At 43.9% G+C, this 27,716-nt stretch overlaps 1 protein-coding gene across 1 annotated transcript; it reads right to left on the reverse strand.

The window, feature by feature from the left end:
- Positions 1-385: 385 nt before the first annotated feature.
- On the reverse strand, positions 386-25,725 carry prima1 (proline rich membrane anchor 1). Its single transcript, XM_047021891.1, has 4 exons — positions 24,783-25,725; positions 22,882-23,032; positions 10,407-10,533; positions 386-3,284 (listed from the first exon to the last, which is right to left on the reverse strand). Exons 1-4 carry the CDS (start codon positions 24,873-24,875, stop codon positions 3,185-3,187), a joined length of 471 nt encoding a protein of 156 aa, XP_046877847.1. The 5' UTR covers positions 24,876-25,725; the 3' UTR covers positions 386-3,184.
- Positions 25,726-27,716: the final 1,991 nt, after the last annotated feature.

A 27,716-nucleotide genomic window follows, 5' to 3' on the forward strand; every position in this document is an offset into this window, starting at 1 on the left:
CTGGCTTTTATTGACATGTGGTTGTAAGAACGTGGCTATGCATTTTGAGAGGCAGAGAGGAATGAGTTTTGTACAGGAGACCGTAAGATGGGAGACAATCTAACAAGATCAATTTGTGTCTGGCAGCTTCACACTGGGTTTTCAATTTAATTTATTTCTCTTCACATTCTATACCACAACTTTGTCATTATCAGAGTTTGTGGAGAGGTTATCTATGCCTGGGCATGCAACAGTGGAAAATGTCTTGCAAGTAATATGATACTACTCTGTCTTAAGCAATATATTCAAAAAACAGTTTTTACTACAACTTAAACCATCTTCAAAACTGAACATTGAGTAACTTGGAAGTTTCAATAGCAACAACAAAATATGACAATAGATGATATTCAATAGTACAATTTTATTTAAAACTAAAAAAGTCAGCATGTTGCAATTTAAATTTGTTAAATGCACAATATATATGTTTAATGTTTTGGTATGTGATGCATACATTGTGCAAGAACCTTTAATTACTCCAATATACATTAATGGCTTGTTCCAGACACACAACATCATGTACAACTCTGATTGTTAGCATATCAACTTTTTCTCTTTATATATTTAATTCTATAAACATGTTCTTTATTCTGTACACATAGTAGACAGTCAAGAAGGCAAATCTTTAATATTGATACTATTTACATTCATGCAATATTTTTCAGACTCATTTTTGTACAATATTATACACAACTATGTTCATGGAGGGAAGTTAACTGTAGTCTAAGCCTTGAAGTGGACCGAAGCGGGAGGTACAGTATGCCTCCAACAATTTAGCAACAGGAAATAACGGGGTCAAATACATACACACTTCCATTGTATTTCATTCTTTCAGCTTCTCATAAATATTTTGCATTTAAGCATGTCCACAACGATGTCCCCAACAGATACTGTATCTCCCCAAAAATCCATTTATCACTACAATGAAAGGAGGTCCCTTGCTACGTTGTGAAGTCATCATGAATCAGTATTTTTTTTTTGTATCCAACCACTGAGGATATTAAGCTTAGACTACTGAAGTACCACATTTGTATCTGACTTAAGTAATTGACTTGGAGTGTTTATCAAATCAAGTGCCATAGCACTATACCCCAAATAATGATATTGAGATTGATTTATCAATCATTGTACAGGGCTGCACTGATAAACGACCCAATTCATTGTTGAAATGGGGAGTTCCATATCATAAGGATGTCTTATAGACTACTCCCTCAAGTTCTATAAAAAAAATTGTAAAACTAAAAGGTTTTAATAGGATTTAGACCCAAAGTCCCACAACAGTATCTACATAAAACCTGACCGACTGTATTAGTTGGCCGTCACAATAGTAGATTCACTGAATTAGATGCGTTTGATACCAATATTTCCAACCATCAGAACCTATATAGAAGTATTGAAATTAATATAGCTAATTGTGATGCCCAATGTTGGGTTTCGTGAGCTAACACAAGTGAAGGGTGCTGGATTGCCAGAGATGTTATTGGAATTGGTCCCAATTTGATCAATTCATCAGCTCACACCCTTAATGACAATGTGTACATTTGGCAGACGCTCTTGTCCAGAACGACGTAGAGGAGGGGGAGGACCTCTGACCCCATGAGGTAAACCCCCTCCTATGATACCGAATGAATCTTTCATAGGCTAATAAAAATAGCATAAATGGGAGGAAAACTGCCAAACACAAACCTCTTGTTGAATCGCATTTCCTATAGTCTGATGCAACCTAACCCTAATCTTAATAAATATTAATTATTTGGAAAACATCTATTTTTCTACTTATAGTGGGTTTACTATACGAAGCCTTTATTAAGCCTTTATAGGTTATGCAAAATGACACAGTAGCCCGCATTACATTACAATATTTGAACTTAGGCAATGTGGCTATTTCTTGGGATATCTTTTAAGTTCTTATACATGAGAAAATAAATTCAATGTGTCCAATTCTAAGAACACATTGGTTGCCTGCTCACTCAGGAGTAGATACTGTCGGCCAATGACGAGGCCAACATCCTGACGCCCTCCGTGCATTTGACAAAGGAAGAAAACGTCTGAAGAAATTGAATTTAGACGAATGTGGTAATCATTTACTAGAGGGATCCTGGCAAGTAATGGGCACATAATGATGAATTCATGTGTTTTACTTGATGGGTTTCAATGTACAGTACATTAGACATCAGTCGTGCATTTCAGTTGCTTATTTAATGTAACCCCTGGGGGGAGGTTCACGGTCAAGTAAATGCTGTTAACTGAGTTTTGTGGGCTGGATGGTAGATAGACTAGATTTAAGGAGCTCTTATGAACTCTCAGGAAGTCATGTCATAAAGCGTCATACAGTACAAACACTGGCAACTGAAACATTGACCTGCATTGGAAAGCACAAAACAACAACCTTCGTAGATGTACAGAAGGGCATGCTCATTACCAATATTCATATGGGACACATCTTGGGATATCTCTTTTCCTTTCAAATTGCATAGTCAGAGAGCAAACGAATGTCAAAACCCATCAGGAGAACGATTTCAAATGATTTTGGAACTTCATTAATCTTATTTGGTTTAAAGACTATGGTTATCCTTCCGTCGCCATTTCCATCAAAGACATACTCGATCAAAGGGAGTGGATTTATTCCTTTTACTGTCCTGTCCACCTTGTTCACTGTCGCTTCTCATTGTTCAGAGGGTCATGGGTAGGATTGGAAATTGAGAAGTGCTAATAAAGACAAAATGGAAAAAGTCTTTGCATTCAACAGAAAGTGCATGCGTGTTTTTAATCACCGGCATCTTATGTCTTGCTGCTGTCCACTGAGGGGTCTTCAGGGTTAGGTATAGCCAGACATATTATCTGTCTTCTGGAAGCTGTCACAGTACCCACCAAAGTCCCACTAGATGAGCCTTCTGGTGATGGGTTCCAAGCCCTATTTGTGTGTCGTTGGGTGCTGCAAACCTCGGCTAAACACATAATGTATATCAATCCCATGCTTTCCCCCAGCCCATTCTATCAAAATTCCCAACATGGCTGACCCATGACTTGCTGGTGTCGTGCAAGTTCATAATCTCTCTTCGACCGTTCGCCCGATATTCTCAACCTCAACATAGGTCGCTTATCATTTCTAGTGGGTTGAGTTGATGCGATCATTCCTGGACATTCACTACACCCCTGTGTTGTTGGTGTCCACCGTCTTCAAGGTGCGTGAGCTCATGGCGTACTCCCCTCGGCTCGTACCATTTTCCTCCTTCCTCAGGGGTTTTCTATGAGAAGGGTGGATGAAAGAATCAGATGTTAGTATTTACAGGGTAATGCATGTGACATATTCTGTAAAGTGCTTTTTTAAACCCCCCTTCTTGCAAATTTGAGTCCTAAGATAAACATAGAAACTCACTGGCTTACCTCTAAATCAAGTTTAAAAGCTCAAACACCAAGCACCAAAGGGTACAATCCCATACAACATCAACGAAAGACAGTAACTCAGGGATATCTTATCATACTGTAAATGCACTCTGGAAATTACTGCATTGATTTAGTTACAGTTCTAAATGGAAAATCTCATCAACACTCTCCCCTTGAAAGGTTTACATCTTTGGAAACAGTATAGATGTAAATCTTCAGTCTAACAGCTTTAATTTGTAAATATGAATCAGAATTGCCTGGCTTTGAGAGCGGAGAGCTGGCCTGGCCGTATACAGCAAGTGAGAATCCCCAAAGCGGAGGCTGATTCATTGCAGAGGAGTGTCGTCAAAATGAGTTATCCTCTTCTCGAAATGACTTTCTGCCGCCTTTAATGACACAGTGAGTAAGTGTAGCGTTCCTATTCCTCTAACTCAACTGAACCATCCTGCCTCGTCCCTAATTAGAGATCCAAGATATGTGACCCTTTCAGCCAAATAACTCAATTAAAGGTCCCTGCAAGGAGGGCAAGATTCAGCTTGAGCAACGAGGTCAATAGGGTCTTTAAGGGCTCTGGGATCAGTCTCTTGGTAACGCCACCTCAGACTATTTTGTAGACTGTGCTGTAACCATCAATATATAGTTAGTCTTCAATATTGGTAGGGTCATACGAACAACTTTGGTATTCCCCTTTAAATTCCAGATACGGTCACGAACGGGGAATGCTGTTTCTCCTTTGTCGTGATAAACACAATTCTGGTCCTTGGGGAAGGGTGGAAGAGACACTTCCTGTGGGGAGGCCATCTGTTGTGAAAAGCAGTGTGGAGGCACCTGGGGCGGGGGGGGGGGCTTTCCTACAAAGACACCGCCCCCTCGTGTGGTTTACGCTGGGCAACATCCTGGCTCTTCTGATTTCCCAAGGGGAAAGAGTGAAAGTTAGACAGGTAGAGAGACAGATAGGTGGTGATAGGTAGATATTTAGATTGAGAGAAAAGTTGATAGATAGATGGATAGATACATTTAGACTGACAGACAAACAGACAGAGTGAGAGAGAGAAAGAGAGAGAGAGAAATAAGAAAGGGGGGAAGAGGGGGAAGGATAGAGAAGCAGAGAGAGGTCATACAAAATATGGCATCCATCAGCTCCACATCTACCAGCTCCACATCTACCATATTCAGTTAGCACACCATTTTGTTGAAACAGTGAACTGAGAGTTTCTAGGTCAGGTGCAGGACAAAACAACATTTTCACCTATGCATGAAAGCATTCAGCAAACGTACCTTCTCTTTTTTAACACAGGAAGAATTCAAGCAGCACAAAGCATTTTGTTGGGTCTCACCTGTGGCTTACCTGCATTTTCCTGCCTACCTTTGTCAAGTACACTCGTTTGCAACAATAAAGGTCGAAGGTAACAATAACATACACACCTGGGCCTCCCCAGGCCTGATCAGCCTTTGTGATCAGCCACAGGGAACAGAGTTATGTCGATGAGAGAGTGAGTAGCTATGCACTGGATTCATTGGTTACATCTAAACACCACCACTTACGGCGTTCAATTCTGAGAATCCCCATTGGCTGAAAGCCAGGCAGGAAAGCATCGGACACACTCGCAGACCCTGAACCTACAGTCTTCTCAGAGACAGACCATCCAGCCACTCAAGGTGTCATACCCCCAATCCACAAGGTGGATGATTGCAATGAGTCAAAGCAGGAGCACCCAGTCTGTCAATGTCATGCTCAGAACCTGTGCCGACTATATACAGTCGCTGGCAGGAAGAGATCCTCTCATCCAGTATACCCTTTAAGCACCAAAGTGCAAATCCGATTGAGTGACGGACAACCTTCAGACCCCCCCCCCCCCCCCCCCCCCCCCCCCCCAAGGTGGGACGATACCCAGGGTGAGTCCCTGAGTTTCATCCACACAAGATTTTACATGGCGCTCAAACGCAATGACATTTGAAAGACAGATCGAGGTCTATACAGACGGAGGCTGAGAGGTCCGTGTTTTGAACAGTAGACTGCCAGTTTCAAAGGGAACCGTATCACGTCACGAAGTTGTGTCGGGATGAGGGGTGAAGTTGTTTTGGATAGCAATAATCTCCTTTGTTTTTGCTTCTGGTTGAGACATATCCATTTTGGCAGCTCGGGGTGAGCTCATCCACCTCCCCTTTCACTGTCGTTGTGGCTCTATGTTATGATTTGCTTTCTTTGCAGGCACACTGCCAGACGCCCGTCCCCTCGATAGACCCCGGGGGCTTACATAATGCGCCAGGAGGAGAGTCCAAAAAGTCTCTTTCAGCAGAGTGGCTGTGTCACTCTTACCGTTTTCACTTGACTCAGCGGACCAAACTCACATGCACGCAGACTGACATGCACACGCACCTATTTTCTTCTCCATCCTCTATTCTTGGGAGACCGCAGCACCTGAGTAACTGAGATCCTGGCTAGGTTCATCCATAGGAAGTAGATGGACCTCTTTGCCAAGGCCCTCTCTGGGAGACCTTCTCTGAGTAGCTTCCCAAGGAAGTGGAAGCACAGATTTCCTCGCAATCGTAAACAAATCAAACCCCAAGTTAACATCCATAAGTGCACTTGTCTGCTTACTGTACATAAACATGTTTAAACTATGCAGAACATGTTACTTTGACCCATTAATGGGCATGAGTGCATTTTTGCGCAGTTGATTTTCAAGTGCGTTATCGCCTCAATATCAACTAGCTCTTCTCTTCTTTTGAGGGAAAGTTATTGAACTCATTAAAATGGTAAATACCTTGTGTGTATCTTTCCCTCAAATACTTTCTAGGACAACAACAATGGTTTATCTCCATCAAAAAAGAATCCTTAAAAAACATAAAGGAATGACAACAAGATGATACCCAAGTACTCTAGGGAGCATTGCTTTGTGAAAGCAACAGGAGTCAGATGGCTGAGCGGTGAGGGAGTTGGGCTAGTAATCAGAAGGTTGCTGGATCGAGTCCCCGCCGTGTCAAATGACGTTGTGTCCTTGGGCAAGGCACTTCACCCTACTTGCCTCGGGGGGAATGTCCCTGTACTTAGTGTAAGTCGCTCTGGATAAGAGCGTCTGCTAAATGTAAATGTAACAGCAGGAGTGGAAGGTGTGGGATAACGCCGATATTATTAACGGAAGTAACATACGAGGTGGCCTGTCCGTGGCCTGGGATGCTGCACTAATCTTGGGAGCTGCTAGAATAGTCACTCAAGTAGGTTTCAGGGACATTAGTCGGGCTTGCATGAAGTATCACACAACAATAAAAAGACAAGATAAGAAAAAGCGACCTACTGCTGTTGCGTCCACTTAAGAGGCCATTTATGGACCTTTCCTAACCGACGTATCGAAGGCTTTCTTGTTCCCAAGGCTCTCAGGCAGTGAGCTCATCCTTTTACAGATTTTATCCCCCATCCTTGCCACAAGCCATCTTGGAATGTGCATTGCTGGGCTAACAGTAACCGCATGACTCATACACAGTAGCATACCACTGGTAACACCTGTACATCCCCCATCCATTCACAGACTGTGTGTCTTGGGGTGGAGGGCTTAGAACGGCTTCATCTGGGGACTGGATCGAGCTTTGGACATGTTTCATTGAGGAGCGGCAGGCCCAAAATAACATGGCTGAGGCCCTCACAGGGATGTCACACAGACACCCCCCTCCTCCCCCCTGCTCAATGGGCCTAGCTCTGGACCTCCATCAATATTAGATGACCCTGTAGTATATGCACATGACAGGTGGCTCCACCACACACTGCAGGTGGATATAAATATTTGAAGTAGAAGAAGAAAAATATATATTTTAGCGAGCCCTCTCACTCTGGAAACTATGTGTACTAGGTTTGCAAGGTTGTTATTGTAAAAAAATATGAAAAGAGTACTTCTGTGGGCGTGGCTATTGTTCTAATTATCTCTAGAAATGCATGTTACCTCTGTGTTAGAGAACTAAGGTGAGAGATGAGAGCGGGGGGAGATAACAAACTTCAACACCGAATTTAGTCTGAATCTGAGTATATAACGACAATACCAATCAAACTAACAACCGGAATGCTAGTTTGTTCACATGCAACCAAACTGCCATAAAGAGTCTCGGACCTCGTGGAAGTGGGTCTCGCTGTTGAATTTTGACATCTGCATGACCGTAAGCCACCTAGGAGAGTCAACCCACCACCAACACAACCCGTCACCCCCACGATCCTCAACCCGTTATCACCCTGATCCCCATCCTGTGTCTGCTCTTCACCCACGCTCTCCAGTTTCCTCGTGGATGGATTGAGGAGAGACAAGAGAGAACGGTAGAAAAAATGGCTTTAGTCAGTTACCAGCCAAACGGTCATCATGCTGCCAAACCCATCAGAGGTATTTTCAAGCAGGGGTCCCTTTTAGTGGAAGACTTCCATTCACAATGCACTGCCTGTAGACGTTTCTCGTGCATGTAACGAGCTTTCCACTGTACAAAAGCTGGTCTTTATATCCAGGGCACATTGACGTCTATACATTTGTATTTGCTTTTGTTAGGTTTACAAGTCTCCCCTCTCTCCTCCCCTGTTTGTTTGTTGCCTTCCTCACCAAACCCCCCCCACCTGGCAATAACTGGTTTTCACTCTGGGAAAGCCGATGGCTGAGGGAACTGCTGTAGAGGTAGATTTACCTCAGGGGACTCACACTTCATTACAGGTCAATACAGATCATGTAGAAGAGATGCATGCAGTGGACAGCAAGCAGATAGCACAAGGTAGTTGATCAAACATTCCCCAAAAACATCCACACATATGGTACACAAACGGTTTGCATTTCAAATAGGGCCACAATGCCAACAAAATGTTATTCTGCGTCATTATACGCTAACTATAAACTGGGCAGATTATGAAACTGAGCAGGATATCATATTCTATAATAAGAAGCAGTATCCAAGTTGCATTTACAAAAAAAATCTAAGCTGAAGGGTATAGTTAAATGAAAAACACCAAATGAAACGCGTGTCATTTATATTTCACGTGAAATCCCCCAAAGGATACAGAGAAACTACTGTAGCACATCCAGCCGTTCCATTGCTGTGTCTGTAAGAAATGCAATACGGCACGTAGTAAACACACAAAGAGTAAACGTGGCATCATAAAGAGAGCCGTCATTTACAGGCCCTGCACTTGAGCTTTACTTTCTTCGCACTGTTCACTGGGTGTCTCAGGGTGATGGTGCCGGGTGCTCTTCAAGGGAGACATCATGTGTTTCTTTCCAAGTCTGCTAGACTGAGCATGTTCATTAGAAAGAAGATTGCTGCCAGATGGGGTTCCCCCTTCAGTTGGTTGATCCTGATAGAATGTTCAGGTACAGAAAGAATAGGAGGCTGCCGGGAACACAATGGGTTATTTTTAACGGAGGCTTATAGGGAAGACGGGCCTGTTCATTGTTAAAGAAAAAAAAACGTAGACACTGTAGATCCACAGACTTAATTCTGAGGCGATAGAGAGTGTTCACCGGAAGTCTGAGGAATTTCTCAATAACTTTCCACTTGCAAGGTATGCATACAGTATGAATGAAGGCAACTGAGGTAAGAACAGAATTGTACTAAAAACAGTACAAACATCTACTTTCAGTCAGTACAGACCAGCAGAGTGGAGCTATTCTTAGCTTTAATGGTAGACCTTTTGCAGAGAGGGGAAAAGCCAGTGTTTAATCATAAGAAACCGCAGTTTTTTTGTCACACTAAGATTCCATATTTATTCACTGATGAAGCTATAAAAAACTATTGAAGATCTATAAACAAAAATCTGTGAAAAAAATTCAATAAAAACTCAAACAAAACTGGTGAAGTGTTCTACTTTGCAGTCTGCTAAAAGCAAAATTGCTATTGCCGTTGTTTTTATGCAGAGCTTTTACCATAGTAATAATAATATTAGTCCTATAATATTTTTTTTAAATAATAATATTTCTCACATCCGTTCATCAACTTTCACCAACCAATACAGATACCAAAGCACAATAAGATACAGTACCATGCTGCAGGTGAGGTAAATTGTACAAAAAATATACACGCAAAACTTGTAGTAAAGTTAAACTTGAAATAGTTTCCCATTGTACATAAGGGTGTGGTATCATAAGAGCACGAGATACCGATGATTGAACTGATGCTTCTTAGCAGCACCACCCAAACCATTTCTTCTGAAAAGCCATGAGTCCGTAACAAGGCAGGAAAAAAAAAACTCCAGGATACAACCCCTTTGCGTGTATAAAATATACCATGCGTGGCTGAGGAACTTGTCAAATTAATTCATAAATCATAAGTTGGGCTTGGGGCTGCAATGGGGCCATGTCAAACCTTTGCCTTAAGTGGAATTGCGTTGAAGCTCCCAAGTGGTGCAAGACTGACATACTGCGTTCCTGCCAGGTGATCTTTTCACCCAATTTCCTTCAGGCAATGGAGCAAGAGTTAGCGTTAGCATGGCACGTTGAGTGTCATCTGCAGTTTTGCTGACACCCAACCTCTCCCAGACAGCTTGAGGTAGGCTATGTCGTGATATGCCTCACTTTGAAACATTCCCTGAGTTCTCAATAAAGCTATGTAATGATTCCAGCTGTGCTTTTATATGTTTCACACAGGGATACATTCACTATGACATTCATGTAGAATCCCTGACAAAGATGAGATCACTGGACGGTTTAAACATAGTCATTTAGGATTCCTTCTAAGGAGCAACTCTTGCATGATCCTGCGCTAATATGCCGCATTTGTTTTGAGACAAATTGACAGATGTACGGGTACATGTGTAGATGCTATTCAAGCCTGAATCACCACAGGCCCGTCAATAATGTCAAATTAGAACATAGTCATCTTAGGGGGCAGGTTAATCAATTCCCAACTCCAAAGTCTCTGTGGTTTGTTTGTGTGATAATGTGGTTTGCAGACCAAACCACATTATCCCTGACAGAGCCAGAGATGAACGAGCAGCCTGTAGACGGGAAGGGGAAGCCTACCTTTTAATGGCCTTGTAGCAGATAATGACCGTCAGCAGGAGGAAGGCAAAAGAGGCACAGCCCACCGTTCCCAACACCACAATCTCCTTCCACCAAGGCTTCACGGGCAGCACCGTGGAGGGGGCCACTGCGAAGAACAAGAGGGCAAAGTTCAAGGTCACATGCCAAAGAATTACGAACACACACAGTGGAGAAAGGTGGATATGTCTGAAGGCGACGGCTCATTCGCGTCACCTTTTAAACTGTTAACCGAGACGTACTCACGTGGGCATTTGCAACGTTTACGGTAGATGCATTGGAAGCAGAGCTCTGACAAAAGTGTGACAAACCCAAAAGGGGACGGTATCACTTGGAGTTGTTGTTCTAACTGCTGTGCCTTGTCACGGCACCCACATATTGCCCCCATCTCGGACCATTCATCCCCCATTTGTAGGTGGCGCTCTGGATGGTTCCAGAGCCAGCTCAGCAGGGTGGCTACCAGTCCTGCAGGCTTGAAGCCTATTGTGCCACTTTGTAGGCTTTAAGCCTTCTGTGAAACTTTGCATCCGCTTTTTACCATTTCATGGGAATTAGCTATCAAGTCACTGTGCGTTATCGAGCATGGTTTCGAATGGAACCATAAAAGGCCCCGCTTATCCAGAAGGAGACGGCTCATTCGCAGCTTAATCGCCCAGACACTCATATGGAGAAGCAGCCTGTTCGGCAATCACTAGAACGGTGCCCCGAATGTATGGCAGTAGCTGTTGGCCTCGCTGTGTTATTATGTTCTACTGCTAGAAGGCTGAGTGTGCTGGCTGGTGTTCATACAAAGGACAAAAAAGATTAGGACTTTCAATTCTTTTCTATTTCTAAATAAAGTGATCTTTTTTCCAGCCTCCTAAGATAGACAAAGTATCAATGAGCAAGACGGTTCTCTCTCCTCAGTTTCATTACCCACTTTCAGCGAACGGAGGTTCACCCTTGCTGTATTTACGTTTATGTGTGCGTTCTCTATCCATGTCTCAAACACAAAATGACATCAAGGATGTATCCACTTGTCCTTGTGTGGCCATATAAATGTCGTATTGACTGGAAGGTATCTAAGATGGATACCGCAGAGTGCTGTGGCTGGGGTTAATTGTTTCCGGGAACACTGTGGATCCCCACTCTCAGGATGATAACCATTGCTCTGGACAAGCCATTCATCTCCATCTCATCTGTGACAGACGATAAGATCCCGCAGATAAACGACAAATGGGGGTTGGAGGAAGATATTTCATTTTGTCTGTGACTAACACACCTGTCGCTCACTTTTGTGACATACACATCTACAACAGGCTCACGCACATTCGATACACGGATACAAATCAATTAAAGAGAAGAAAACTGTGAGAAATAATAAAATAATGTCATTTTTAAGAACAATGAGAAATATGCTACAATTTCACCCCTACTGACTTTCATGTACCAAATACTGCTCTATACTCAGGAAATGAGGAAACCCTTTGTGCAGTTTCAAAACGCCCATTCCATCAGCATGAAGTGTGACCATGGCTTTGTTCCCAGGTGATGGAAACTAAAATACACACACACGTGCCTTCACTTGCACACTCACATACCTCACTGCACGCTGATGCCCTCACTAGCACACAGGCACAACACATAAATGACTGCTTGGCTCTGCATGTGCCCAAATGCATGTTATTTGTAGTGACTTCTAGAGGGTTTACCCATCGGATTCCCAGATCAACAGAGATCTGTTTGACCACTGAGGAGATTCTGCCCCTCTGCCCATGTCCCACTCCCTGATAAGACAGTGATGTGCAACGTCCTGCCCCCTCATGGCTTAACCCCCTGCTACCTGTGTTTACGTGTTCTTCCCACTACTCTGTATGAGCAATCCATCTGCCTTTAGCCCTTTTGGACTCCCTAAGATCAATCCAGGCACCACCGGATAGGCTCTTTTCTTCTGTTGAACTCATTTGTGGAAAAATGTACCCCTCAATGTCGGAAAAGATAATAGCTTTTCAAAACTCGGATGAAGAATCATGTATTTACTCATTTTACAACGTATTTATTTAATGCCAAAAGTTAAAACAATATGTATCTGCCCTTCATCCAATTGCAGTGTTGTTTATTTTTGTTGTGTGTCATTTGCTTTAAGTGTCTCCGAAAATGGAATTACGATGATTGGTGTTAATATCACATACTACTACTGATGTTATTCATGTTAATTGAATTAATATATTACGTGTGTGGAAAGGTTGAGCGAGAGATGTTAGATGGTGACACATGCTCAGCCCTGTCCTCGGCAGACTCCTCCACTTCGGCTGCCCTAGCTTCACCCTCAGTCGCCACCAAAACAATATGGCCGCCCGCGGTGTCATGTTGAACTGTGGGACTACAGAGCCGTCTGGCTTGAGTGGACCCGATAATTGGACTGTCACGCAACTCCAGGGGAAGACGTGACCGAGCAAAACACACAGAAGGGAACGTAGGGGGGGTGAAAGGAAAAAGGCTAGCAGCCTCACTGTCAGTAGTCCTATGAACTGGCAATAAATATATTTCTTTTCTACACATACGTTTGTATTGGAGGTTTTTTCTATGCAGATGCATCTCACTCAGTTTTCCTATTGGTTCATTATTTCCCAATACTTTAACAGATGCATTCTGTTTCGTTGAAATGAAGAGTACTAATGTCAAAAGCAACTAGGCAACACTTTACATTAAGACTACATTAACTTCCAAGTATTAACTACAGGGGAGTCAGGTGGCTGAGCGGTTAGGGAATCGGGCTAGTAGTAATCGGGCAAGTCCTACAATGTTTTTACTATAGGTAGTGCTATTTCGGAACCTGCTGGTAAATATAACCTGAGTGTAAAGTGTTGCCAATTGCTATGCATGAGCTAATGGGTGATCTTTCTTTGCATAGTGTATTGCAACCGAACGGCAACTATTCACACCTGTGATGCAAAAGCAACATGTCTTCGTTCTTGCCAGAGACAGAATGTTTACTGGCTGCTGTTGTGTTATTTTAGAGTGTACCCCACAGGACCGATCCTTTTGAGTACGCTCCAGGAAGCCACGGTCTAAACATCATCCAGCATTTCCTGTTCACGCTCTTATCATGACCCCTGTCTGATGCAAAACAGCCAGGGAACATTTGAGCAAAAAACAAATCAAACCAGACAATACTCCCACAGTGGGATTTTCGCACTGTTATTGGCTAGTGTTACATCTCAAAATGGAGAAGAAGCAGAAGGAATGTAGTACTTATCATTCATTAGTGACACACACACACATAGGCACAGTGCTCAGCCACATATGCCGGGGGCTAAGTCCAGATGATAAAATCATCCCTGGCCAGGGAAATGGCGAGAAGATGAATCTGTCCTGCATGCTTTTAGTTGGGGCTCTTTGGCTGAGGAAGTCCTTGTGAGCACAGGGAGAACATGCAAGCCACACATCCAACAGTACCTCAAGCTGGAATCGAACCCAGGGCCTTGTCGCTGTGAAGCGACAGGGCAAGGCACTGTGCCGTGGTACCACCCCCACGTATGCAAGCGTGTAGGGGTGCATGCCCACCTGTATACAGTATGTGGGTGTGTGGACGTACTGCGTGTGCGTGCGTCCTTCTCCACGTATCGCTACATGAAGTCCAAACATCCTGGTTCTTACACACTGAGTCTCAGCTCCGCGATGAACAGCGAGAGCTCAGGCATGATGCAGTGCATACTCCTCCAGCTCTGACTTAGACAGATCTTCTCTTGTCAAGACAGGAACCGAGTACCTACATACGGTAAAGGCCAACAGCCCCAACTACAGCCAGAAAGCCAGGACTATTAGATTAAGCTATTTTTATACCTGGCCCTGGAAGGTTAATGTAGTTAGGGGCCCCGGCCCAACTGATTGCACAAGCAGAGAGACTGATAACACACAGCAGGATACAGAATGCAACAACAGTACTCAGACGAGAGGGTTTTTTCTCCACATCGTGTGCAGGGCATCTCGTGTTAAGTGTTGTGATCCTCCTGCTTTAGCTATCGATGATGAACCACAAAGCAAGGTTCCCCAGCGAATGCGTTACATTTTTTGAGCGGATTGACTACATTTTGAGGAGTTGTGCTAATAAGTTAGCACAACTCATACGTTTTTATTCTAGATTATCTGGATTTGGTGTTATGACCATTTATGAATTTGATATGGCTCCTATAAAAATATTACTGACCGAGGGGAACACTGCTGTTTGCCAAATTGGCACACACAACATAGAGCCAACATTACACAATGTAAAGCCAACATTACACAACTAGAGAAATGTCCCTTTGCCAACTGAAGTGGGTTGAATGCAGCCTGTTGGATGGAGTCGATCTGCCCTGGAGGGCTGGAGGGTTGGCGGGAGCTGGACTAGATACGCCCCCAGCGGTGGCACTCGCCCATCCCAGGGCTCCTAGCTCGTCTCTGGCTCCCTGACGGAGGTGACTGATCATCGAGCTGACAGGCCCTGGGTCCTGAATCTGAGTCACAGCCACAGGACTCTGGGATGATGTTGATGAGGCTATCATCCCTGCAAACAAAGGATGCTTGCTTGACATTACAGTAGGACGTGTTCTCCCTGGGTTCCAGCATAACACTGACTGAATATTCCCTTTCAAGCCAGAATTGGGTCAAACTCTTTTTTTTCCTCCCCTCTCTCTAAGTTCAGTGAGTCGCATCAAACTGTGATTTCTATGGTGTTTTTATATGTATGAAATGTGTTCAGGCTCTATGATTCTTCAGTGTTTTTTACTCAGGGATTGGCAAGCTACTGCATGGAGCAGCGAGCTCGTTCTCAGGTTGGAGTTTATCGTCAAACGCACGTGACAACTATTCCCAATGAAACGCTTTCTTCCTCCGTCGTGGATCGTTAATGCGGAGACGGATCGTTAGCGAAAAAGCGAGAAACCTTTGTAAAAAACGTGACTGTGGTTCCCACATATGGAAGCAAGGGGGCTCTGGTCTCGTGGGTGGCTCCTCCACGCTCTCTCCAGCGTGCAGCGGAGCAAAGGCCAAATACAGCGCTGGCGGCGTTGCAGCCTACCTCCCCCAGCCTCACAAATCTTCTTAGTCATCACGCGAAGGAACAGAGATGCCGAAACTAGACTCATCATTTCAAAGTCACCCATCAATGGTAGATGGGATTAGGATGTATTCAACATGAGTAGCCACTTTTTCGTTTGAGCATTTCGCCCATTTAGGAAGGAGGCTACAGGCGGGAGGTCTCTCTGAAGTCCATGGGCAGCTGTAGTCCACTCAAATGAAGCAAACGCTTGAAAAGACCTGACATTCAAATCATACAGTGCATGTACAACTACCAAATTCATTTACATGGCGCTTTTATTGTGAAGTGCTTCTTACAAACTATAAGCAAGGAATTCCAAATTAAAGAAGCCGTGAATAGCCAGGGATGTAATGTATGTATCCTGCTCTTGCATGAGTATTTGCCATCTATCAGTGGAGTGATAGAATATGCAGATCTCTTCTATGAACTTGCTTGTAGATCATGTTAAAAGCATAAGGATTCTTGGGCAGAAAGCATAACCATGACTCCAAGGTGAATTTAATTGTATGTGTGAGAAAAATAAATGTTTGAACCCATTATAAGCAACAATGCTTTGAACTGTCAACTCCATTTTGTATGGCTTCGCTTCAACCTGATAGATGGTTGTTAGTTGAAATGGTATCGAAAAGAAGGAACAGGAAAAGGCTTCGCTCAGGTGTGACGGGGCGTCTGACTGGTGCAGCAGGAAATATATAGACTGTTTGCTCAGTCAAATCCCTGGCTCACCTCTTAAATCCTGCTTTAATTAAAGTGATAGTGCTGGAAAGGGGCCAGGCCAATGCACTGCTCCCTAAAGAGATTCTCCCTGCTGTGTGGCAGTGGACCATAAGGAAGTTGCCCTCAGGACGCTTATCGAACTTCTTATTTCACAAAAGTCTCTGGGCACAGGTAGACTCACACGTTCAATATGTATTTCAAGATTCGAACAGTTGGAGTGGGCTGAGTCGGTTGAATCTATTGAAGACGATGTTATGCAGAGACAGGGACCTGGAAAACTTTAGGGCGTGTCCTACCTTGTCCTTCCCTTCAGAACACAGACCGGGCATGCTAACATGAATGGAAAGTCAGTTCCAAGCTATCTTGGAGCAACGCTTGAACCAGCTTTTCGCTAGCTACTATTAACATACCAGGACTGTACAGAAAGGGAATAAGGTTTTCAAGTGGTGGCTTACTCTCTTCTTAAAGTGCATAGTACGTTGCTCACCCTTTCTGCCATCATGGACAAACTCCACACAGTCTAGTTACAAGGGTTTTGGTGTCAGCCCCTGAGGAGATCTGGTGTTATTCTCTGTGCGTGTTGATTCATCCCTGTTTTGTCTTCGACAGACACTCTCTTGATCCCAAATAAGCACGTTTACAGTTGAGTCACTTGATACAGACAAACACGAGGTCCCTGCCAAAGGACGTACTTGTCCGAGCTCATGAGCGGCCTGGTGTCTTCACCCTTTTAGGGGGATTGAGAAAAGGGAAACCTTCATAGGCGTCACGCCAAGTGTGGACGGATAGTAGGGCCACCGTTAGACTAAGTGAAATAATGAGTATGACATGTTACAAGAATGAACAAAATGGCCCCCACATTAGGGGGAAAGAGAGGGATATGGGTATTAAATGATAAAAAATAAAACAAGTAAGAAAGGAATAGAGATGGAAGAATAAAAAAAAAAGGAAAAACTTCAGATATCAGGCAGCCTTCACTGACACAGCTTAAATTCGAGGCTTATAGTTTATAGTTAGCAGTCCTCCTACACACTTTGAAACATGTAATTACATGTAATCATCAACAAACAGTTTAAATTAATTGATATTGTTTGATGGTCATTTAATGAGTCACACATCTCGTAATAATCATCAATCATCGAAAGTTTGTTATAAACGATTATGAATTTGTTCATTTCCTTGGCTACCCTCCACCTGCCTTGATAGTAGAGGACAGCATACAGCATTTCATCATTGCCACATTGAGTCATACTTCATTTTGAGGGACCCCCATTGATGGTCTATAAACACTTAACTAACTTTACAAATCACAAACTGAACTATACTATACTCTACAGAATATTTCAAACCCTAACCTGAACCAGTTGATGCATTTAAAGATGCATGTTTGAATCTGTGTTTGTTATGATGTCAGGTTAGTAAGAATGATCATCTTGTTCACATTTGACAAACACCCTTTTCCCCAGTTGAAACCGACAGTGGAATACATTACATTGTTCCCATTGTGGCCTACACGGTGTCAAACCCTATATTCAGAACTGATCTAAAAGTTTAACTGCTTCTGTGGTTACACTGGGACCCTTTCAAATGATTATTATTATATTACAGTAATCAGTGGGGAGAGATGATCAATTATACAGTCTCGTTCAAAACACAAGTAGGATGTTGCATTCTGCATAGGCAACTTAACGCAAAGTGCCATCACTAGCATTGCAGTTGCTCCTTTGTGACATGTTTTCCCTTCACTCCGAGGGACAGCACACAGAAGACAATGAGTCGGCTGGATCTTAAGAGACACTAACAATGTAGCAGATACTAATGCAAACCAGCAACGGAGCAGCCGAGCCAGAGACTGCTGTACTCTTCAGGGCTTATAATGCATTTATGTAAGCAGGCACGACAGAGATTACACCTTGCCAGTAGTGGTACTGCTGACAGATATTGGCGCTCGTGTGTGTGCACAGCACATCCATCCCACATAAGCGATCCACTTTGGGGTCGTGGGCCGTACGTCAACACACAACACGGATTGGGATCAAGCCACATGGGTTCCAGTCACTTCATTTGAAACTCCTCCACCGCAAACAGTGTCTGAGTTGCATGTTGCGTAACTGCATCGCTGCAGCTTTTGAGTGTGGTGTTAGCGTGCCATGTTATCTCCCCCCCCCCTCGCTAATGTAAGACAATTTTCCACTTCTGACTTTTTTCTAGTTTCCACTTAGCTGCAGGTATGGGATCGTTGTCCTTTAGACACACCGCTGAATAATTCAGCAGGGAAAAATGATAGGAAGGAGGGGGATATTCACCAATCGGTTACAGTAAAGCAATGAAAACGGATAAGATAACTATCTGCATCCGGCACTCAAACAACTCATGCATGTTTAGAATTGATTTTCCGTCCGGACAGCCAGGGACGGCAGCACCTGACTGATTAGGAGAAGAAAAAGCTGCGCCATATTAGATATAGGAGAACTCTTCACACCCTCAACCCCCACCCCGAAAGAGGAAAAGGGAAAAAAAGAAAAGAAATAGCAGGTTGTTGGCATACAAGGAAAATTCTGCTTTAAGTAATTACTTCCTACACAAGAAGAGTGCTTAATCGTTCTTGACATGGTCGGAATTTGCATAAACAGGCGTATGAACACTTGCAAAGCCCAAACAGCCTTCCGGACATACAACAAGGCTACACACACACACACACACACCATCCCTCCTCTGTCACCCTCTCAGTGACAGAACATAAACACATACAGCACACAGCTTCGACACAAAAACATCACACTTCAACATATTCTCTGACTATCCCTTGCACATGTTTGTATGTACACAAAATACACAGACACACAGTGTCTCTCGTCCCTAACCTTGACTGACAGAGTAGGGAGGAAAGACGACAGGCCTCCGTGGGAGTGGGCTGACACGTAAAGAAGAGCACTTGTCACATCAAAGCCATGTGCGTCACACCGGTACTTATACACGCATCTCAAGTCTCATCATTCCTCAAGCGGGGCCAAAGGGGATGGATTTCAAGGTACTGGTGGGTTTTGGACTCATTGAAAAGAAACAAGAGTTGAAGGGTGACCATGTATTTCAAACACTTAATCCCAAACAATTCTTGATTTGGTCCTGTACAACAAACGCTCAAAGAAAAGATTGGCTAAATATAAATGGCTTACATGTCGTTCAAAAGACCAGACTTTTATTTTGAAAGGTGAGAAAGATGCATTTGTGATCCATGAGCTTTGAGATAAATCTGTGCTTTTTGGGATACAAATACCAACGTTTATTGAAGGTGTCTAAATATATACTGAGCTATAAATATATCTCCTTTGATATGGGTAACTTCATATTCCCACTGTGGATACGGACATCTCTGTGAAGAAATGTCTTTCATGCACTTCATTTTCTGCATTAGTCATATGGTTTCCAGCCAACACAACTGATTGAGCACGTACTTTAGTGGATATCATTTTGCCACCAGGTTAAAACAAACCCAGATCGGTATCTATGTTTTGGTGCCCGCTTTCATGGGGATTTACATAAAACATATCTGTCTATGACAAATGGCATAAGGACTTTCAGTTCTGTCTAGAATACAATGCCCTGTGGCAATAAAACAGATCAAAAGCCTTTTTACAGACTGTCTGCATTGAGACACAAATGACCAGTCTGCTAGAGGTTTGAACTAGGATCTGTCTTAGTATCTTCTGTCTATTTTCAGGCTTGTGGCGCTGGTAACACAACAATAACAGGCCTCCGCGCTCTATGATCTAACTACGCCTATGCCATACAATGGAAGTTGCTGCCTCACTGCTCCCACTTAGATGTGAAGGGGGGGTGTGGGGGGGGGGGGGGGGAATAGTGGGAGATGAGGTGGCCGCCACGCGTAGACGCGCTCTCGTTTATTTGAGTGGAGAACTCTGGTGAGGTTTCTGTGGTCACCCAAGGGGATGCACTCATTCCTCAGTCGGGAGAGCTAGACCGCGTGCATGACAAAGCACATTCCCTCGGAGCAAGCAGGCCGCACTGTACTGTACTAAAAGTCACATTGGATGTTAAAATGTGCTGCAGCCTGCACCAAACTTCAGTTTTAATCCTCCGTTTTTGGAGGATGGCTGTAGGATTGAATACAGTCAGGGCTAAGTAGCCCTGGTCACTCACAGTTAAAATCCTTTCTTTTTTAAGCTCTTCCTTTTTTCTAGTGCTTTTCTCATTTAAACCTTTTCTCATTATGCCAGCACATGCACATTCAAAGGTACTCCTTGCCATCGCCTAACCGGTATTTCCAAATTATGAGCATTTCATTTTCTTCCTTTGCCAAATAATGCTTACTGGTTGTTTATCAAGAGCTCAAGGGGTTTCTTTGATTTCTTATAATAGACTTACTGTTTGTGTGTTTCGTCTCCCGTTAGATATTCACGTCTATCACATATTGTAGTGTCTATCACCCAACCTTATTAATAACTGTATAACTACAGTCACACTGGTAGCATTTTTCAATTTCAGTGTGGTCACACTGCATGTATTGCCACTACAGTAGAGCCCTTTTCCCAACCCAAAAACTATCCATTAACAAATAGAGGCATAGAAATGCATGACAATGTGAATTTGCAGCATTTCTGCAAAGTTAGGCATTAATCTGAACAGAACTACAAAGTGGGTTGAACAACAAGTGACTGAATGAGAAGACAGCATGAGTCTAAAAGAGGACGTCCATCTAAATAAAGAAGCTTCCAGTAGGTCTAGCCATCAGTGGCATGTCATATATTTGCTGTTTTACTCAAGGTTTAAACAACAGCTTCGAATGAGCAACTTCAGAAAGCATTAGGGAAAATTGATTTCGGTAGCTTTACCAGGCTATATTCCAAGGACGTTTACTTGATCTATTGTTCCTTAGGCCAAAAGACAGGCTAGAGACATGACCCGGCTAGACATCGACATATTTCGAATCTAAACCTGTCGTAATAAAATGGATGGAGCTGTGTGTCAACACTAACAGCCACGTACTTTATAGCCGGGGTCACAACTCAAACCTGGGGCCGAGGTGGACAGTTTCAGAACCAATGAGCTGATTTGCTCAACCGTCATCAGCCAATGACAAACCTCTTTAGCTCCAGAAGTGTTTCTTTGGATGTCATTGTTACTCGTTGTCTCTGGCCGCGTCATGTATCCCCACCAGGACACCACATCCCAAGCTTTACTCCCTCCCTGGCAGCCTTCCTAGCCGCGTCATCAAACGCAAGTATCGTCGCACGTATGGATCAACCCATATCTTCAAAACTCATGTGCACAGTCAGGTCGACGCATATGAAATACCTCTGCTGTAGAAGACATTTGAATAACCGCCTGTGGATGGAATGATCCAAACGTAGGCCTTTAAGGCATCCTGTGGTGCGATTGCTTATCCATTTTGCCTGGGATAAGGAAATGCTAATTTAGGTGGAAGTGACGAGAGAGGGAGCTCACTGCTACAGCTCACTATATGTTCTCTGTGACTATTCTGGAATGTATTAAGTAGTGAACTGAGTAAGGCGGAAACAGGTGAGACAGAAGATATTTAGGTAGTTCCAAACTTTTTTTAACTTAATTAACTAAATTAAGTAAATTCAAGAACAACCCTTCTTGTTTATGCCAGCATTAGTCAAGGTCGTCATCCAATTATCCTTAGAAATTGGGGATTGCGGTGTACTGTAGGTTGACACACTTGCCACACAACATCCTGAGAAATATCTCAAAACACTTTCTCATCCACCTCCACCAGCCCTGTATCTACAAAACACGGGGCACAAACATGGCATTGTTGGAGCTGCAGCACCCATTACCGGGGCTTTGGAGAGGCCAAGGGAGTTGCTGGATGGAAGACAGACCCTGCGATGAGCAGAGCTACAACAAGTCAAAAGATGGCCACTTTTGGAGTGTCGTCATCCCACACAATATTCTGGTTTCACAAAGTCTTCGCGTACAAAGTCAGACAGTTTAAGAAGGAGTTAGATTAGAGTCAGACCAGACACTTCAAGATATCAGCCGCGTGAATCGGAATCATATAGCAACGGTCAGTAACTTCCAGCTACTATCCATCTGGGAATGATTACTAAGTCAAATAAGAAATAATGGCAATGTAACTACATAGCTACTGTATATGTACTGTTACATATACAGTAGCTATGTACAACATCATTGTTACATAGGAAGTGCTTAGTAATTGAATGGTATGAAGAATTAGCTTTATATGTCATTACGAAAGCATGAGAAGGCACAGTGTATGGAAGGGTTGTAAGGGGTTAGTGGATGTTGTGAAGGGGCAGTTGAAGTTTGGGTTACCGCAGCAAGATCAACGTTAACATCCACTATAACATACCCCTGGAAGGCCCCATACCAAGTTTCACTTGTACTGCCAAACTGTAATGAAGTGTAAGTACATAAGCTGTTCCTACATAAGTACAGTGGTGTTACTGTAGGTAGAAGGTACTGATGTTTAGTAACACTGTTAATGTAGCCCTAAAGTAAAGTGTTACTGAAAAACCTATCAAGCAAAAGTGAAATCTACATTGGATATGAATCCTATGAAAACACTTGACAGCCTACTAGGGCCGTCAATAATACACCGACCACGTTCGCAACATGTAACAATTAAGAAGACTTTCCAGGAAGAGAGGATATGTAAACGCCCATACTCACCAGTGACGACCAGCAGTCTGGGAGGAAGTGGAGGCGGGGGCGGCGGCGGCAGGGGAGGGTACGGTCTACACTGGCACGCCAGCTGGCAGCTCTCGCCCACCCTCTCCGTGACGGCCCGCGCGCATGACTTTTGGAGCTCTCCCTGAGTGAACTACAGAGGGCAGAGACAGGTGGGACGGAGCAGGAGAGAGAGGCAGAAAGAGAGGGACAGAGAGAGGAAGGTGGTGGTGAGAGGTGGGAGGGGGGGAGGGGGGATTGGGCGTTAGAGGCAATCAGGGAAGACGACTGCACCCTACCCCAACCCCCTGCACTGGTTCTTGATGTGGACAAAAAAGACAAGTACAAACATGCTCTGGTCTTCGTTTGGGTTGAGCTTGGACGACACTGAACTTTCGGACACCAGGGCCGCGGAAGTGACCTCCACGCGCACCAGGCCCGTCGACATACAAACGCTTCAGCTCAGGATTGAAAGCAACGGCTAAAACCCTGAGCCCGTTGTACGGTACTTATTTGGGCTTGTTCACGACGGGAGAGAGCGTGGAAGGGGAGGAGGGCTACTGACTGGCTGAAGGCGTTTCATGAGTATCCAGCGAGGACGCAGTGGGAGATCCAGCCCTCGGCTGCAGCTGTGTGTCCCGCTTCCCGGCCCAGATGAGGCCCCCCCTCCCGCTACGCCGCACCTGAACCCGGAGCCTCACACATTCTGGGGTTGTGCTGTCATGTGGACACGCGCGCCATCCGTCCTACTCACGCGCACGTGCACCCACTCGGAACGAGCATGGCACAAACTCCCCTTTGACTCAAGCGGACAAAACGTGGGACACACATGAAACGTGCGGGAACTCGAGTCTCGACAACCAACGCAGACACGTGTGTGCATGTAGACAAAGCCCACAGACACACACACACTCACACGCACACTCAAACACACACGCAGACTCTGTCTCTCTTTTCACACTAATGGTGGAGAGGAGTTTCCCACCCACTTCTGAGGAGGGTTAGAGAGAGAGGGAGAACAGGACTCGCAGCTGGTGTGAGAGGGATGCCCACCCACAACACAGTCCCCTCAGGATGAACTCTGACCCTGCCTCCCCCATGGGTGAGCCTGGTGGGCAACCTTGTGGAACAAAGAGCTTGGGGCCTCTAGATGGAGTTGTGGTGGGTAGAACGAGCTAGCTGGGACACCACGAGCTGAAGCTCCCCCGCCCACGCCTGCAAAGTCCTAGCACTCTCACACAATATGAGCACACTCCACTATTCCAAACCAGACCACCATCACCATTCAAGCCTTCCCCCGCATCACGATAGTCATGACTGCACAGGATGTCTGTGCATTTGTGCATGTCCTTTGCTCGCTTGCAAATTCAGTCAAGTTCCCACAGACAGTTTTGCTCCCCAAAATGAATCTCCATGCACCCAAATCAACCTATTGTAAACATTCCAAAGTCTAACTTGAGATTTCTCTAATACACGAATAACTTTGTGCAGAGTACCTTGAACAATACTGTACAGACACTTCATTATACTGAACTGGATGACTCTATGGTAACAAGGTGACAAGGTGTGTGTGCGTGTGTGTATGTGTAGGGAAGGGGTGTGTGTGGGGGGTATCTGTCTCTCTGTCACTGACAGGCGTGCACTCAGCCTTCAAGGCTAGACACACACGCATAGGCAATATACATTTTATACCAAGACAGATAAATTGGCATAACCATAAATTATTCACATGAATTAGCTCAAATCCATTGGTAGACGGTTGCCAAATCCAGCATAACTTGTCTCTGGGATGACTAGAACCACGAATGTAAAAATAATCTCTCTATATTCATTCGCTTACAGCCTTCGATTTGGCGCATAACAAATCATTAGGAAGAACAGTGGTTATATAATCGTCAACCCACCTGAAATAAAAGTAAAAATGATGTTATAAAGCAGTGTCCCAACATAAAAGGCGAAAACCCCAAAGTAAGCGGCAATATCCTTCGGACCAGCATTACTCCTTGTTCTTCTCACAGCCCTCGTGTCACGAAAACAAGTGTGGGACGCACGATCGTGGTTTGTTTAAATAAAAAACTTAATCCAATCTTCCAGGTTTGACCGCAAAGTCTCTGTCGGGCGTTTCCGAAAAGGAAATCTGGTACATTGTTGTCCAGTTTTCAAAATGGGTAGTAGTGGCATGAGAGAGCTTGAAACAACATTCCCTCAGCATACGTACGCCCTGGTTCATTATAATACTTTAAAGTTGAGACCGCCAGTCGGGATCTAAATCTGTTCAAGTCCAAAGTTCTTCGGTTTCAGTGGTTTGTCTAATTTAGGTGAGTGTCGCTTGTTTAGAGTCATCCCTTGGCTAGCAGCAGTGAATGCGCGACAAAAGTTGGAGGTCCTGACCATTAACGCACACCACGTATCTCAAATCTGCATTTCAATGAAGATTTCATTACAGTATAAATTGACGCTGCTCTTCAGATTAATGTCTTAGTTTTTTAGGGATGTAGACATTATTGGAAGTCTGTGTTCTGACACTGCCTCATCTTCAGACACATGGTTGAAAACGCGTGAGGAAGTCCCGTGCGTAAATGCGATGTTGAAAAAAAATTGTCATTCTGTTAAAAACGAATTGCAATTAAATGCATACACGCTGACCCCAGGCAAAGTGCGTAATAACATGTCCGAGAAGGAACTGTAGACGATCGAGCAGTCGTGGCGCGGGTATCACTGTCCAGTTTGTCTGATATGATGGACATCTGCAAATTGCTTGGGTAGGTCCACCACCACACACACACACACACACACTGAGCTACCTCAGTGAAGAATACTTCAAGGTTTGTGAGAGAGACTTGGAGACTGCGTCTGGCTATGTGCCTGTGCGCACGCTGACGAATGATGTGTGTGTGTGTTTGAGAGAGAGAGAGAGAGAGAGAGAGAGAGAGAGAGAGAGAGAGAGAGAGAGAGAGAGAGAGAGAGAGAAAGAGAGAAAGAGAGAAAGAGAGAAAAAGATAGAGAAAGAGATTTATAGAGTTTTTGTGCACGTGTGTGTGTGTGTGGGAGAGATGTGAGGTATTTGTACAGGGTTTCTTGCAGTTACATAGAAAAGCATGTACACCAGCACTTGTTTGAATGTGTGGAGTACAAGATGAAGCCACATTTTCACTCACACAATTTTTAATGTTTTGGGAAATCTGTCTGAAAATGTGTGTAGCCTATGCATCTGGAAATCTGAATGTATAAATGTGATATGTACATCAATGACCATTAGTTAAATAAAAGTTTATTTGAAGTTCCAGCGACAATCGTGTCATAATTGTTTATTGTGCAATTCACAGTGTGGTTTTGCACTTGATGAGCATACAGAGACAGCAACCTCCTGTAATTAAAAAGGAGTCAGATGGCTGAGCGCTTAGGGAGTTGGGGTATCAATCAGAAGGTTGTTGGTTCAATTCCCGGGGAAGGCTCTTAACCCTCGGGAGAATGTCCCTGTACTTACTGTAAATCACTCTGGATAAGAGTGTCTGTAAAAAGGTGCTACTCTTTTGAATACATCCTGCTGTAGTTGTTGGAATGCATAGCTTGAATCCGGACCCAATGCTAAAAGATAAGCGTGATTTTGTTACTACACAGTACATGCAAACACAGTATCAGGTGTTTTATCTTTTTTTATGCCCACCTACAGTACAGCACTTTGGGTCATTTTAAAAATAAGTAAGTCTGATGAATAAGTCTGATGAATCAAGTGTTAACCTAAAACCGTACTGTGCATTTTCTTTCATAAAATCTCCAACTAGTTTGTTTATGGAAAATACAAGTACACATAATGGGTGGTAAGATCAAGAGACAGGATAAGAAATGACACTGTTGTACTTTCATAATGGATGGCCCGCGATGGCCATTTGAACTGGCTGGTCAGTGGTTTGTGGGTGGGCTGGCCTATACAGCTCGCAGTGTCGGATTAATCATCTGTCAGCGGGCGATGTAGAGATGGTATTCCCTTGGGCTGTGTGGCTTTTCATGAATCAAAGGTGTCTCCGTTTGCCCCCGCCTTGCCAGATGCCCTCCTCATATGGCACGATAATCAGCCGCCAAGACAGAAGCAGCGAATGAACCCAGCCCTAAATGTAGCTACCAAGCCATCATGTCTGCCAACACACATACACAACTCCATTTGTATCCATGACGAGCCTTTAAGTTCTTTTCCAAAGGCTTCAAACGTGGAATATCCCCTATCCATCAGACCAACACAAGTGGATATCAGCCTGGGTTTTTGAAGCTACAATAGAGGTATGGAAAAAGCACCTGGAATATGGAAGTTTAAATAATTGGTCCGTAAGTTATTAATGATACAAGCGCCATACTCGATTCTTTTCACAGATGGAAGATTCAGGAATCTTGCGAGGTGGAGAGATCCATCACTGAAAGTAACTCCTCCTCTCCTCAGCATTTGGCTGCCAAGGCACAGCCACACAGTGCAGACAGCTGAAGTTTCACCGTGTCAGCCCAAAACCTGTTTCCCCCTTTTAGTTTAATTAGACAGAGGAGCCTTCCAATGTGATTATCCCAGATGAGTTTTGCTCTATTAGATAGCGCTGACCATAAATCTCAGCCAGAAGAAATTGAACTTTAATTTATTGGCTTTGATTTTTACAGGCCAAGAGGGGAATACTGTCCACATCCTAGTTTAGTACTTTGGTTTACCCCAAACAAGCAGATTGTTTGTTTGTTGTGGAGGATTTGTATAGGATATTATTTCTGAGAAATTGACTTACATAGGAATAAAACAGGAAGTATTTCAGTTTTATTCAGTATGTACACAGGAGACATACATAATGTACATACCTAAG

Source organism: Hypomesus transpacificus, chromosome 6, assembly GCF_021917145.1.
Source record: "Hypomesus transpacificus isolate Combined female chromosome 6, fHypTra1, whole genome shotgun sequence".
Lineage (NCBI taxonomy): Eukaryota > Metazoa > Chordata > Actinopteri > Osmeriformes > Osmeridae > Hypomesus > Hypomesus transpacificus.

Excerpts from the sequence above, each read along its gene's own strand:
- prima1 (XM_047021891.1), bottom strand. The coding sequence starts at position 24,875 with ATGCTGGTCCGAAGGATATTGCCGCTTACTTTGGGGTTTTCGCCTTTT. Across the intron at positions 23,033-24,782 it reads CATTTTTACTTTTATTTCAG|TTCACTCAGGGAGAGCTCCA; the intron begins GTGGGTTGACGA and ends TGCCCTCTGTAG. Across the intron at positions 10,534-22,881 it reads CAGACTGCTGGTCGTCACTG|TGGCCCCCTCCACGGTGCTG; the intron begins GTGAGTATGGGC and ends TGTTCTTCGCAG.